Source organism: Gobio gobio (assembly GCF_949357685.1).
Source record: "Gobio gobio genome assembly, chromosome: 20".
NCBI lineage: Eukaryota > Metazoa > Chordata > Actinopteri > Cypriniformes > Gobionidae > Gobio > Gobio gobio.
The window spans coordinates 21,327,233-21,342,977 of record NC_137113.1 but is presented as its reverse complement, the minus strand read 5'-3'; the positions used below and the strand labels follow the sequence as shown (position 1 = coordinate 21,342,977).

At 39.7% G+C, this 15,745-nt stretch overlaps 1 protein-coding gene across 3 annotated transcripts in view; it reads right to left on the bottom strand.

The window, feature by feature from the left end:
- bmpr1ab (bone morphogenetic protein receptor, type IAb) overlaps nt 1–15,745 on the bottom strand; it is a 38,955-nt gene that overhangs the window by 8,514 nt on the left and 14,696 nt on the right. For all 3 annotated transcript variants that reach the window (XM_079801001.1, XM_079801003.1, XM_079801002.1), the window contains one exon: nt 10,345–10,586. In XM_079801001.1, coding sequence (XP_079657127.1) covers nt 10,345–10,417 — 73 coding nt within the window. In that variant the 5' untranslated portion in view covers nt 10,418–10,586. The remainder of the gene's footprint in view (nt 1–10,344; nt 10,587–15,745) is intronic.

The window sequence follows — 15,745 nt, the reverse complement described above, 5'->3', positions numbered from 1 at the left end:
ACACAGAGAAAGTGCATAAAGGGCAGAACAGAATAGCAGAAGTAGTGGGGTGACCATGTGGGGTGAGTTATACTGTACAAACTGTATATTCTATCCCCTTACACTAACCCAACCATAAACCTACCCATGGCAGAAAACATGTAAGATTTATAAGCTTGTTTCCTCATGGGGACCTCAATTTAGGTCCCCACGGTGACATGAGTCCCCATTTAGGTTGAAGTCCCCACCGGGATAGAAAAACATGGACACAAACACACAAATAAAGAAATTAGATGTTGGATAAATAAAATAAGCCTTTTTTTAAGCCAATAAAAAATATTGTATTACAGTAAAAACAAATACCATAATATAATATTTTTATTTAAACCAACATAAAACCCCCATGCATAAATAATCTGCATAATTTAAATATATCAATATAGTATAATACATTAGGTATATTTAATATAATTAACAGCCATTTAAAAATCTAAGGCTTTTTTTCTCTTTCATTTTGATCATGGGCTGAAATATGACCTGGGCATGTTTCATGAGATTCACCCAGGGACTTGAAATGATACGAGTGGAAAAACATCATGCTCAGGCCATGAACGAAAGTGTGCTTGACAATACAGTGTCTATAATCAGTTTTATTGAGAGGGATCCTGGAACAGATGTGTCAAACACGATAAGATGTTACTCAACACCAAGTCAATTTGTGGAACATTGCTTACAAAAGAATGTGTCATGAAACATTCTGTTGAATGGCCTGAAGGTGAAATGGTGAGAAGTGGGATTAGAAGGGAAAGTAAAAGACCAGATTAGGAACACAAGAGACAGGATTATGGTGTGTAAATATGAGGTTGAAGACCGGGTCGAGTGGCACGAGCTCTGGAGACTGATCAAACACTCTCGAGTCCGCTCTGTTGTTTCTTTTCTTTTTCTTTTCATGTAATACTTTGTCTCCTGGTGTATGAGTCAGTCCATTCATATGCTGCTTTCCTGCAATAGCCAGCGATATAAATCTTCTGTTTATGTGTCATAGTGCAGTTTTTGCAGATGAGAAATGTTAGTTTGAAGCCATGAAGTTGTCCCATGGCACAGTCCATTTCGACAAAATGCAAAATACACGGCGAAAGCATTTGATGTAATATCTTTGATCACTTCACAGTTTAGTCCAGGCGCCGTTGCTGTCACACAGGGCCCAGTGTGATAATGGAGGTGGAAACCGGTAACATAAACATGGTGGAATAGAGACAGGAAAAAGAGAGAAAGAAAATATTCCTCTGAAATCCCTGCTCTCAGCGAGAGGCCAGTAAATTGAAGGAATGCGAACGGCGTAGTCAGAAACACAGGCTGCTTTTAAGAGCGACTGTAAAAGGCAGGCTAATCTGTTATGATGTGTTGAGCCCTACACGTCCTAACAGCTACAATGCGCAGATAAGCGCGAGCTAAATTCCCGCAACCACAACAGCGGCACACAAACAACCGCAGGGCTCAGGAATGTTATCTAGGCTGAAACGCATAAAACAGGTTTTGAGCCAGAAGGTTTACTAAATCAGAGCAGATGGGACATGTTGCACTATCTCCTCTGAAGTACCTCTGAGGCACCAAGTGATTCATTGACATTACGAAGCCACTGAATACATTTGCTCGTTCTCTGCGTTTTTTCCTTGGCTCGGAGAGAAGGATCTACAGAGCATCGCCGTGCTCCTACATGTGTGCTTGATTGTGGCTCGCCGTCACCGTGGAGTCTGAGGTCTGGCAGTACTCAGGCAGTAATGAGTCCTGCTGACCGCATTCTCCCAGCCTGTAGGCAGCTCAGTTCAGACTCCAGCGCCAGCCTTTTAAAGAGACACTTCGACTCCATTTTCCATACAGTCGGCCCAAACATATACACAGGACTCTACAGTTACACGTTTAATCAGTGTAGGTGCTGTGGAGCACGCTCACGAGCCCCAAGCAACAGGTGAAGCCAATCACCAATCTCACTGTGTAAATGGGTAAAGCAGCTTGTAGTTTATCACAGTGCGCCCAAACATATTTGTACACTTTGAACAGACTGTGATTTTTTAGCAATCCTATAAGATCATAACTAAATCACACAAACGTGGTTACAACATGTATGCAGACTGTGTGATGATGACACCTATTGAATTGTAGGCTACGACGCAAGTTAGTATAGAAGAATAAAGCGTCATCAGCATGCGCTAGTGGTAAACAAATAGAGCAAGATGAATCGCACCTTGGCCGTCGTGGTATTTTTAAGTGCGCTGAAAAAAAGAGGAGGAACTGAAAGAGGCCAACTTGGCATGCCAATTTTGCAAATGGTTTTTAAGTTTTAGCATCATGTTGGGCTGATCAATACGCCATTTTATGTTGCATTTTTATTGGCTAGTCAGTAGACGTACGTCGTAGCAGCAAACACTAAACATGCAAAAGTTCTGAATGTGTCAGAAAATGATCGCAGGCTATCTTTGGTCGCAAGACCGTGACAACGGACGCCATTGCACCTCTCTCACTGTACAACGTATGACCACCGTTTAGGAGCCACGACCACAGAAATCACCACGATTGGTCATCTTTCATCTGGGACAGTCCAAAATCGTACAATGTGTACCGGCATAAGTCACACTTAAAAACGTCTGACTGTCATTGCATGAAATATCAAACCAAGTGGCATATAAAAAAAATGATGCTATTACACAAACTAACTTTCATGAGCAAGTTTTCTTGTAGTTCACCCAATGACAATGAAAGGGAACCAATGTTGTGATCCCACTGACTTAAATTACATAGACAGAAACAGCTTAAATATTCTTCAAAAGATCTTCTTTTGTGGTCTCAAGGTCATTTGTCATGGATGTTTTCCAGTCAGTTTCCCTCAAGTTCAAAAAGGCATCATAACAGAATATCCGTCCATCATATTAACTGTTCCACAAAACTTGACAACCAGAAAGTGTCTAAGACGTTTGGATGTTGGTCTCCATTTTGAATAATGACAAAAATAATAATAAAAATGTCTTGACTGAAAAGTGTGCCATCCATCTTTAAAATAAAGGCCACTTGTTTTGATTTCTATAAAATGCAATTACTTTTTTGTAATATGGTAGTGTCCAGATAATTTTTAGGGCCCACTATATCATGACATTGTGCTGCTTGAAGACTTCGTCAGCGTAAGATGAGGCAGTAGCTGAAGCTTTAACTCCAGGGTAAACATCTGTGGTTTGACCCTATTAAAACAAAGGGTAGAGTAGGCAGCTCAGAGTCCCTATTGAAGCTGTAATAGGAAGCTGGTCAAGAGGCGAGCAGAGAATATGAGTGCTTCACAGACTTCACACACCTTGATGAACAGGCTATGCTAGCTGCTTCTGGTTTCTGTAAAGCACAAAAGTGTCAGAAAGATTGCAAAGAAGCTGTTCTGCATGAACATTTTTAAAGTACAGACAGAAAAGTAGCACACTTTGTGGAGGAATGACAAATCCATGTGTTCTCAGTGTTGTAGCTATTATTTCACAGCACTGCAGTAAGACTTAACAGGAAATGATGCAACGAGCCAGCCAAGTCTCTACGAGGGCGTTTGGCTCACAAGCCTATAATCAAGACACTAGTCTTCATGACAGTCTCACAGTGTCTGCAGCAGAAACGTAGGAGAGGGTAAATAAAAACACAAAAACCCTCCAAGATGTCCTTGTTCCAAAATACATCACTGGGTATCCATTAGACACATCAAAATAACATGTGAATCATGTCCCCTTGAGGGATGACATGTAGGAGGTTTGCCCTTCTGTGAGAGGCTTAGATATTAGAGACATTTATTTAATTCCTACACCGGTTATTCATTCAAATATGTACACGTTCACAACAAAAAGTAACCGAACAATGAGGAAAGGCCGGGCTGTAGGTTGTGGGTTGGCAGAAACGACTTAAGCTTTAAGTGGCAGTTAACCTGAACCTGCCATTATTATTTATTTACTTTCATCTCTTTAATAACGATCATTATAATTATCACATGGGCTCCCATTTCAGGGCCAAATCCCCCAACACGTAATAATCCAGCACTATTTGAACACCAGCTTGTTAAAAATGGAATGAGGGGAAAGAAAAAAAGGGAACATGTGGAAAACAACGGCCTGCCTGACACAGACCAATAAAGTTGGCTGCCTTTATGAAAGTAAAGCTCTAATGGGCTTGGAGACACCTCTAGAGCCAAGTACCCAACAGCAAGCAGTAAAAGTGAGAGTTCAGACCGCCTTTAACAGGCCCCTGCACCGCACCGCTGAACATATGCTCGCTATATGTATGCATGTCAGCGTACAGAAGCTTGTCATAGTCCTCTATTCAAATGCTTCAGAACCTGTGGTCTACAAAAACAAGGAAAGGCAGAGTCACGCACACCAGCACAGGCCTTCATTGTCAGACAGTAATGATCATTTCCTGGAGAGCAGCACGCATTTGGCATATTTAGCTCGCTACCTGTCAGACAGCGTAATACAGGAAATAGTTAAAGTGTCAGGGAAACTCACAGCACCGACAATAGACTCAACAAGCTTCCTGTAGTGGGACCCGGGCGAACGGCCCAGCGTGGTAGAGCAGTGCAAGATGGGAAATGAGGGCACAGGGACACTGAAGCAAGTGATTTATTCAAAACTAATATTAATAAGCATGTTGTGGCCATCAGCCAATACATGGACAAAAATCAAATAAAAACACAAAAACTAAAAAAAATGATTAAATGCTACAAGTAAATTTGAGATTTGTATTTAATACATTCATGCTAAAAGATCCTGGGGAAAGATCCATTGGAGAAAAAAACTAAACCAAACTAAAGATAGAAAACCAATCTAGTGGGGAGCTCAATATTAAAACAATCTCTGCGAATTTTCTGTATAAATAAAAATGCCTCAATTTGATTGTTATATTTCAGCCTACTTGGGTTTCCTTACATGCGAGTAACTAGATCTTCCTGCTGCCAGTTTTCCTGTCCAATGAGGCTCAACCTATAAGTGCTCAACCTCACCTTCTCCACTGAAGGCAGAACATTCCATAGTTCATTTATTAGCTCCAGGATTGAAAGCCTGTGTTAAATGTGTTGAATGACATGACATTTCTCAGAAGAACATGCCGCTATATGCAGTCAGGAGAGATTATTCTGTGTCAAGACGTTGACCTGCCCTCAGATCAGATTTCACAAAGAAGTGGGGGAAAAAACAACAAAACACGCTCGGCAGCATTCATCTGCAGTTCAACTCTCAGCCTGTCTTGTTCTCATTGGCACTCCAGTCTCCCTCACCATTTAACAGGAACCTTTGCAATGACCGAGGGTAGTTACCTTTGGTTTTAAAGGCTCTGGTTGACTTTACGAGTGAGAGAAATTGCTGCCAGCAGCCAGCACCCATTTCTTCTTTTGTTCCTTTACTGGGAGGGGCACAGCAGAAGGAAGAATATATTTAAAGAGCCTAACAAGCAGACAGTGACCACTCCAAACAATTGTAAGGTTAAAACTGTGTCAGTGCAGTGAACAAAAATAACTTTTAAACTGTAGTACCAAACAACAGAGGGAAAATGCATTCCCACCCCAAAGACTTTGATTTGACTTGGTCATTTCCTTTTGTATACAATATTACGAGCTTATCTCTAAAAGGAGGTAATGGGGTTGTGAGCTTTGACATAGTAATTTAAACTTCTTAATATCTTTCGATCTGTTTTTTCCCCTAACAGACTCCGCAGAGGCGTAACTCTAATTCTTGATAGCAAGAAAAGCTCTCTCCCATGGCTTTCGTGTTGCCAAGCATAGACAGTGTTTATGACTCCAAGATATCATTCCCTGAAATAGAAAGGCACTTAGAAAAATAAACTTCAAAGAACTAAACAGAAACAAATAGTAAGACCTCATGACATCAGTGGGCAACTCTGATCATGAATCAAATGTAAACAATGAATCTACTGTTTTTAAGCCACCAGGGTGGACCACTACAAAATTGCTGAGTGCTGTTTTGTAGCCTGGAAAACTTGTTGACTGCATAACAAAATATTACATAACAAAGTGTACTTTGACTCATAGCTAGGCTCACAGTGCCCACAAACATACACAGAACGTGGCACAGTTCTCAAGACAGAACTGCACCCGTCACTGACAAAGTTTTAAACATCACCAACATCTTGATCGAATATTTTGGCTTACTTGTTAAGCTTTCAGCTATTGATAAGCATCAGATTTTAGACGCTGTCTATAGCAATTTGTCTACAATAATGACATGCACCAAAAACTCTGATTAAAGGTACACTAGCCTATTATAAGTTGACTAAACCATCAAATACACAACAGGAGAAATGGGAGAATATTATTAGAGCTGCATTCGGTCTTAAAGGGGCAGCGTCCAATAAACCTTGGTGACGATTGAGCCATTAATGTGAATTAAACAAAAGGCAAAGAGAAAATATTCACAGCTCTTGAATTAATAACTTTAGCTTTAATAAGCATTATCAAACCATCTATCAATTATACAGTGAAAACTATGGAGTGTTATTTTACATTGCATTACTTTATTCGATTTCTTTGTAGGCCGTATTACTTAAAGGTCCCATGGCATGAAATTTTCATTTTATGAGGTATTTCAACATTAATATGAGTTCCCCTAGCCTGAATATTGTCCCCAAGTGGATAGAAATGTTGATCGGTGTAAACCCGAGTTCTGGCTGTCTCTCTCTGCCTTTGAGAAAATGACAGGCCAGACGAGCCAATCCTGAAGTCTCCTGCTTTGACGTCCAAGCAGGAACGGTTTCCTCCCTTTCCCCCGCCCAGAGAATCTGGCACGCCCATGCAAACACTCGAGATCATTAACGTTACTTGTGAAAGAGTGAACACTGGCAGTTTCTCAGTGTTTGGATGTACAAATGAAAACAGAAGTCTTTCTTCAGTTCCTTCTGATCTGTGATCATTGATTTCTTATGTGTAGCTTATTATTTATTATTTGTGGACACGCAGCGGCTTCTCTCTCTCCCGACAGAACGGTGTTTTCGTGTTTTCTATCTTGTGAGTCAGTGTTTTTGTACGTCCTTGTCGCGTCTATCTGTTCTAAAATGTGCATGCAGTCTTTTCTGTTTAACATCAGCAGTCACATCTTTAGAGATAAACTTCACGCACGCCGAAGCTCGGCCTCCAACATCCCCGACCCCCAGTACTGCATCTGGCCCACAGCGGAGGAGCCAAACGCGGCGTGAGATTAAGCAGAAGGGGGGTAAGCGTGAGGGTATCCGGCTAGGCTAGCCAGCTTTCCCCACAATAAACTGGATTAACGTTACATTCGATTACAGCTGTTGTGTCTTTGTTTGCGCTGTGTAACGTTTCTCAATGCACGTCAATGACGCTATTCATATGATATCACATATCTACACATATCTAGAAATAATGCTATACTCAACACTTACTAACTCGTTCATCTCGCTGTAATGGTACATTGCATGTGTTACAAAGTTGGTAGAATAATGATGAAGAGGACTCGGTGTGACTGGGACTCGTGTTTATTCAGAACTCTCAGATACAAACACAATAAACTCGCGCTGACTGACAGCGCTCTCACAACTCAGTAGTTACTATAAATAACTTTGTTAGCAATCGCTCCGTCTCCGTGATGTCCGGTTCGCGAACGAATCATTCTTTTGAATCGGTTCTTTTTAGTGAACCGAACCAGTTCACCAAATCGGACTGAATCGTTCTAAACGGTTCGCGTCTCGAGTCAGCGCTGATCCATAATTTACTAAAGTTACTAACTTTCTGACATGAGTGACAGCCCCTCCGACTAGAAATAAACTAATAACCTGAAGTATATGCTAGTAACTACAACAGTTCACCCTGAACTGAGACATGCTGAGAGAACTGATGAGAAGTGAACACAGGTCCATCCGTCTCTCTGGCAGACTCGTGCCTGCTCGTGCCTCGTTAAACCACGCCCCCTCCGCTCATTTAAAATGCAAAGATGTCAGCCAATCACAACAGTGGGTGTTTTTACTGAAGTCTCACAGCAGACACGCCTCTTGAAGCAGGGCATTCAGCCACAGGGCAAACAGCAGTATAGAAAAAATGCCTTTTATTTCTAAATTATGACATTTTATGATGTAAAAATCATACTAATAATATAAGTACACCTCAGAAAACACTATAAAATAATAGAAAAATGCCATGCCATGGGACCTTTAATGTTAGCAAACCTTCTTGAAATAAAAGCACTGTTGATTTTAATTTGGGTCTTTGTTTTATTGTGTATTTATTTAACATTTGTTTGCACTTTGCTTGCACTTTGTTTCTTTGTTCTTATATTGTATCTTATGCATATAAAACACAAAAATTGCCGGCGCACTGGTCCATTTAAAAATAGATGCTTTATATTTGTTTTGTTCAAACATTGCTTTCTTTTGCTTTAGATATTTCACTTTTCAGATTATAAAGCAGTGTTGTTCTTAATTAGGTTTTTTTAATAAAAAAAATATATAACAAAAAGAACCGATAAGAATACCGTTTAAGTACCGGATTGATAAGCAGTATCGGTAAGAGTAGTAATACCGTTAAAACCTTAATGATACCCATCCCTATCCCATTATAAGTTAAGTTGTTGCTACGATGTAAACAAAGGGCAAATCTGTTTGGCTCCTCTAGCCTGCTAGCTAACATTACAGTGTTTATGTAGTGTTAAGCTACGGGGCTCTCGCTTTAGTAAGACTGTTCACCTTAGGAATTTCCACTCTGAAATATCCTGTAAAATCCGTGTCGCAAATGATCATCTTGTTCGTAAACATTATCAGGGTCTGATTTGGGCTCGAATTAGTATTTAAAATGCCATTGTTAATATATACACCTGAGCAGATGAAACTCGTGGCTATGGTAAGGGGTGTGACATTTCTGGAACATGCTCAAAGCGGTTTGCCAATCACACTGGGCCAGCTAACCAATCAGAGCACATTTCGTATTTCAGAAGGAGGGGCTTCATCAAAACAGGAACTAAACAGAGCATGTGTGACAAACTGGGAAGAGAGGTGCTGCTGCAATGTAAAATATGTGAAAAAAAGAACACATTTTTTTTAACTATTAAGCATGAAAACCTATTCTAGTACAACCCAGAAACAAAAGACTTCATAAAAGGGCATACTATAACTCCTTTAAATTTAATAAATGTGACACTGAAGATTTTACTGTATTTTTGATCAAATAAAAGCATAAGAGACTTCTTTCAAAAACATTAAAAAAATATATAATTGACCCGAACTTTTAAATGTAAGTGTACTTGTTTTTCCTCTTATTTGATCATTTATCAACCTAATTTACCATATCTAAACCAATTTTGCAAATACCCCAATTTTGAAAAAATTCTAAATAAAAAAAAAACTTTCGTTTTTTGTGCTTTGCTCAAACACTTCAACACTAATTCCATTCACACTATTGCCTTCATTAACACACTAGTGTAAAAGCCTAGAGGAAAAACAGCATTCACCTAAAACACACACATCTACAATCTGGCTCATTGACACCCTCTTCCCCCATTCCTCTCCTTAACATATAAAAACACTCACAATTTCAAACCAATCACCCAAACCATTGTTTCTATGCGCAGCCAAATGTGACCCCAACGGCCTCTCCACACACCCAAAGAGGTGTATTCTCCAATACAATCACTGCTGAGTGAATGAATGAACTACCTAAAGACTACATGAATGCCACACACCAGTGTCTAACAGGGGCCATTACATTCTGATAATGCGAGTCATTTGAGAGAAAAGTAGTGTGCAGTCCCTCATGTCTGCATTTACCTGAAATGGAAACAAAGTCTCCATTACTGCCGACCCATATGAGAGAAGATCAGAAGGGCATAAAAACAATAAAATTAAATAATGTAATTCAGATGAATATCTTGGCAGATAGTGTTTGTTTGCTAATGCATCGCAAATGTGAAGAGACGGATTCTGTGCTTTCGGGGCCTGATGAGAATAAAAAGCGAGGCCATTATCCTGCTATGTTTTTAAAGGCCACCATCCATTAAAACAGGCAGTGAGGCTTCTGCAAACACTGGGTATCATCCAAATACGACAAAATCAATTCTCCTGCTGCTTTAGTCTGGTTTGTATTATAAATTGCTGCTGCATTTCTATTGTGCATCCAGATTAAACAAAACAGACGACCTTTTCAGTCATCTCCAGTTTTCGCCTTTTTCCCTCGCTCAAACGAAACCAATCAAAAACACATTTTTGTTTGCTATAGGGGTTTGTGATTCAAAACAGACACTCTGCATCTACTTCCAAGTATTTGAATGGTCCACTGAGAAGGAAGCAATGGTCAAGTGTAGACACTTTACAATAATCAAACTGTCTTACCCTCAGCCGGCAGCGAGAGGAGGACGGCAGCTCCCAAAACGGCAAATACGACGACCATGGAGGTGCTTTTCATGATGTTGGCTTAGATGCAAAGCTGTATGGCTGTCTTGGTTGTGCCGTGCTCTGCCACTTTTCAGACAACGAAGTGACCAACTAGCGATGAACGCAAGTAGACTGATGAAGAGTATGCAAGCTTGATGAAGACTTCAAGGCCTCTTTAAAGCCTCCTCTTGTTTAAGACGCTGTAATGAAGAGAGAAGAACACTTATTAATATTTCAGATCCATCATTGTGACATGTTTCCTTCCTCAGTGCCAGAAAGCAAGCAAGCAATTAAGCAAGAGAGGACCGGGGTGATATTCAAATTCCTTTGCACTTCCATCTTAGCACCATGACTTGTGAGAGCGTGACCCCTGACCCTGTATGAGAGCGGAGATGTAGAATGGCGGCTCTCAAGTCTGGAAGGCTGCTTAAAGGGATAGTTCACCCCAAAAATAAATATCTGTCAACATTTGCTCACCCTCATTTTGTTCAAAACCTTTCTTCTGTGAAATATAAAAGAAGATATTTTGAAAAGTGTTGTTTTGTCCATACAATGGAAACCAATGGTCATCAGACTCAAAATATCTTCTTTTGTGCCATTCAGATTTGGAACTAAATGAGGGTGAGTAAATCATGACAGAATTTTTTATTTTTTGGGGGGTAAACTATCCCTTTAAGGATTGTCCCGTTCAAATGGCTGGTGTTGGGTTCTGTCCAGCGTTAATAACATAATGTGTCTGCTCTCTCTTAGCTCCTGCTTGTCTCGATGCAATTAGTGGCTCCCAGAGACTCTGCGGGACTGGGGGCCTGAATTAACAGGCACAGAGAGGGGGCCGGTGTCTGTCACTTTTCATTTGGCCGAGGGGGACAAAGAGCCCCGACCTGCGCCCTACTTTTCACACTTCCCTGACTCCTGGGTAATGGGGAAACAAAAGGCGGGGCTCCTCTGGATCACAGGGACCCCTTAAGAAAGACTGGATCCCTCTTCCACACAGGACCACAGTGAAAGGCATGGAGAGATACAACCTTCAACAGGTTAACAACTTAACCCATCTCTGGTAAAAAACCAAACAAACAAACAAACAAACAAACCCAAAAGGTAGTTCACAGACAGTACAATTAACAATGTACACAATGGCTTTTCTTTTTAGCAAACAAGAAATAAAACAATGACACAAAAATAAGAGAATAATAAACACAATTCTTTATCAAAATAATAATAATAATAATAATAGTTACTATAATTATTATACCAGAGGGGAACCAAGACCCTCTAGCACCATTAAATCATCATAAAATAGATAATATTTACAAACTTTTAAATAACAGTTTAAAAAGTAAAAACTTTTGTAATAAAAATTCATAAATTGACAATAAACATCTAAATCTTTTTGAGGAAATAAACCCATCAAATCTGCCTATTCAGTTTGTGTTGTGTAGATGCCCATTTTCTCCATTTAGAATTTTTACACATAACACTTTGGCAAATCAATGAGAGACTCATTTCAAATGACAGGAAAATTGACCCCATATCGTCCCTCCAAATGAGTGGGGCTTGTTATCGCTGAGTTGTTGACGCGTTCCACCCTCTGCAGAATTACTGGTCAATCTGTAAATGTACCAATTCTTGGACCATTTGCTGTGATTCTGCATAATAGTTAAAAATTTTCCAAATCATAAGTTTATTAAGGCCTGTTAAATGCATTTAATCGGCTGCTGTGTCGGTCTAATGATATTATTTATTATCAACATTGTTTGTTTGTGGTGGTCCAAAAATGGCATGATTGCTGTTCGCTGTCTATAATGCAGAAGTGTCTGTTGCTAATTTGCTTCGGTAAAGTACACTGTCATGATGTGTCTGCTTACAATTTTGTTGGTTTGTGTATGCAGTGTAGTCATACGGCCAGTTGTCACCATACTTTGTATCATTTAGTTTTATTTTGGTGATACTCTCAAACTCACTGTGCTGATTTCTTGTTGCATTTCTTGTCAAAGGGAACTGATGCAGTACTATAGATGAGAAGGGGGTAAGCTCTGCTAAGTTTACTTTTTTGTTCTGTCAATATGCTGGAATTTATTTTCAAAGAAGTACAGTGTCTATTAATGGATGCATCTTCAGATATTCAGCTTACGATCTTTTCCATCTAAACTGTTTATATCTCTTAGCTTAGTAGTGAATATTTTATGGGCAGTAGGATAACCATATTCATCCGCGCAGTCACACAGAGCCAAAGTGCAACCAAAACAATGTTCACAAAATGCATGCATTAAGCTAGAAGGCCAAAAGTTACACAGTGTACCTTTAAAGCCTGTAAATAACCAGAATCACTTCATAGTTTTGCCTTAGGAGAGATAAAAGCCAAAGACTGGTAAAAGCATGCCAGGACTAGTCAGTGCAGAAAGCTTCGGGGCCTGAGGACAGGAAGTGTGCTGACAGAGAAAGAACAATCATATCATGAGGCCCCTGACACTTACACTTACACCTCACCACAGTCACAGCACACAAATAATATTACATAAAGTAAAAGAAAAAAAGACTAAAATATCATATTCCAGAAATGATTTCCAATCCAAATCGCATAAAGACATGGTTTGGAAAATCCATTTGCTCTAGTCAAGAATTACTACCAATGTGGTAGTACAATAACAGAGTTTGAAAACTGGCACAAAGCGAATCTCTGCAGCAGATGGACCACTATTAAATCAGAAGGCAAATATGCCATAGAGTTGTGCAGCTAAATTGCATAATTTATAGTCTCACTGAGCATTCTCTCAGAGGAAAGTGCCTCATTAATTTCCTTTGAATGGATGAAAGACCAGAGATGGGGGTAAAGGTAAAGCAACTGTAGCCACCATATAGAATGACCACACCTTATAGCAAATCACTGAGGCATGGCGTGTGGTTTCTGGGAAGGCATTCCCACAGTCGTCAATCATATGATGCTTGAAAGGGAAGTCACTGTGGAGACAGAAATCTGAGGAAGAACAGAGCGAGCTGTGTCACTTGTTTCCCTGAAGATAATACTGCTTTGACGGGACCTTTGAATATCTTTGTTTTTTCAGCTAAGTCCATTTCATAGCATAAAAGGACATCCGCAAGACGCCAAACATCCCCTTTCAGACAGGTTTTGGAAAGGCAGGTGAGATGAACAACTAAAGGGATCACCCGAGATCATGCACACTGAAGAATTGCGTTCAAAACCAGATCCTTACATCAAAAACCACAGAGCAAAAGGACAGAAAAAAACTAAAATACGAAAAGAACGGATATTAGGAATGCACAGATATTAGACTATTTTCATGTTATGGTTTATACATTTTTAAATGGCTGATATAACAATCCTATATTATTTCATACTTTAATTTAAAACACTAAAAATTCAAATCAAGTTTAAATGCTGAATGATTAAATGAAGTGAATTTAGACATCATTAAATGAAAAAAATGAAAAAAAACCTTACTTTTCCCATATTTTACATTGTTGCAGCACCTCTCTTCCCAGTCTGTCAGTAATGCTGTTTTGTCCTGTCTCTATGTATGAAGCCCCTCCTTCCAAAAAGTGCAGTGTGCTCTGATTAGTCGGCTAGATCAGTGTGTTGTGATTGGTCAACCATGTTTCTGAATTGTCATGGCCCTACCATAACCTCATTTGTTCTGGGATGGAAACATTTATTTATTAATTTACTTTATGTTGCGTATACCTTGGGCTTTGCGCCACTCGTGTCCGATGTACACATGGTGTAACTTTATTTTTAAATATAGACCATTTACCGGTACATAATTTTTTTTTTTAAAATTCACTACAAACGATTAATTAACTCTACTTACTATAATTAATATAATATATAATTATTATATATTAAGTATAACTATAATTGACTATAATATAAATACTATATTTATATTATAACTTTATTAACATGATTTAACGTTATCAAAGGAGCATTCGATGATGGTAAAAGTAATCTAAATGGTGAAATGAGTAACCAATAGCGAAAAAAACACCTCTAATATCAGCAGATAACCAATATGGTACCGATTTATAGCGCATATGTAATGAGAATCTCTTAAAAGCATTGGCAAAAGTACATCACCAAATCGGTGCTAGTAATAATGACAGTACTGAAATGCATCCATTTCTATACAGTCTTCAGAAAAACAAGTCCCACACATGCAAACAACAACAACACAAACATGCTTTTCACTAACGGCAACCATGCTCTCTAACTTGTAGATTGAGTGAATGTGGTATGTGGATATGTGTGCTGGCATGCGTTTCCCTGGCCCCTCCTGGGGGCCCCTCCTTGCAGGCAGCCCTGCGCCTCGCCTGCCTCTCAAGTCACGCCGGCCAGCAGGGAGAGCAGACTTCCTGGCTCCACTCTCATTGTTTGCTTGGCTGCTTCTGAGGCTCATCCAAGGCTGGATTACCATAAGAATACTGAAACGTTCCTGCAGAGTCCTCCCCTTCCAAACCTCCTGCTGCACTTCTTCTCTCCTGTCCTCCTCCTCCTCCCCCTCTCTGCCCTCCTCTATCTTTTATTCCCTGCTGGCTGCAGCTCTTCCAATATCTCAGTCACGCTCTGCTACCAGCACAGCCCTCTCACAGCCTGCCTTTAGTTTCTCTCCACACCTACAGCCCGACTTTGGTTTGTATCTGTGGCTTATTGGATGTTGAACAACCCTCAAGAGACACAACCCTCTAATGGAAATATAAAAGGGGGTTATTATTGGGATATAAGATGTATATTTAGATGTACAACTGACTGTATCTGACTTGATACCAAACAAGTGCAGGAGGGTAAAAATTTATCTTTTTGTGGGTACATCTACAAAATAGAAATCGAGTGGAAAGTGTAGAAAGTTGAAAGGAAGGAAACGAGGGCGGAGGTTTGTGGCAACAGACGCAGGGCTCTATCCAGACAGTCGTGGGTTCAAGAACACTCTGATGATGGTGTGCATAGTCTATTAAGGTCATGTTGCTCTACCAATCACCCACGTGGATGCCAATATTAATGTACCGCGGGTCCTCCTGTGCTCCATTTACCAGTTTTTACTACTGTGTGTCTGGATGAAACGGAACTATAGGTATATCTATTCATGTTGGCTGACATACACTACCAGTCTAAAGTTTGCACACTCTTTTTTTTTAAACATTTTATAGTAACAGCAAAATCCTCATAAATATACAATGTATTTTTTTTTTACAGAAAAATACTTTAACTTAATTTAACATACAATATAACATTGCTACAACTTATTAAAACAGGAGAACATGGATTTGATGGGTTTCTTTTCCAGTACACAAATGTAACAAAATCACAATCCACTTTTCCTCTTCATAGGAAAAAGAGAGCAAGTCC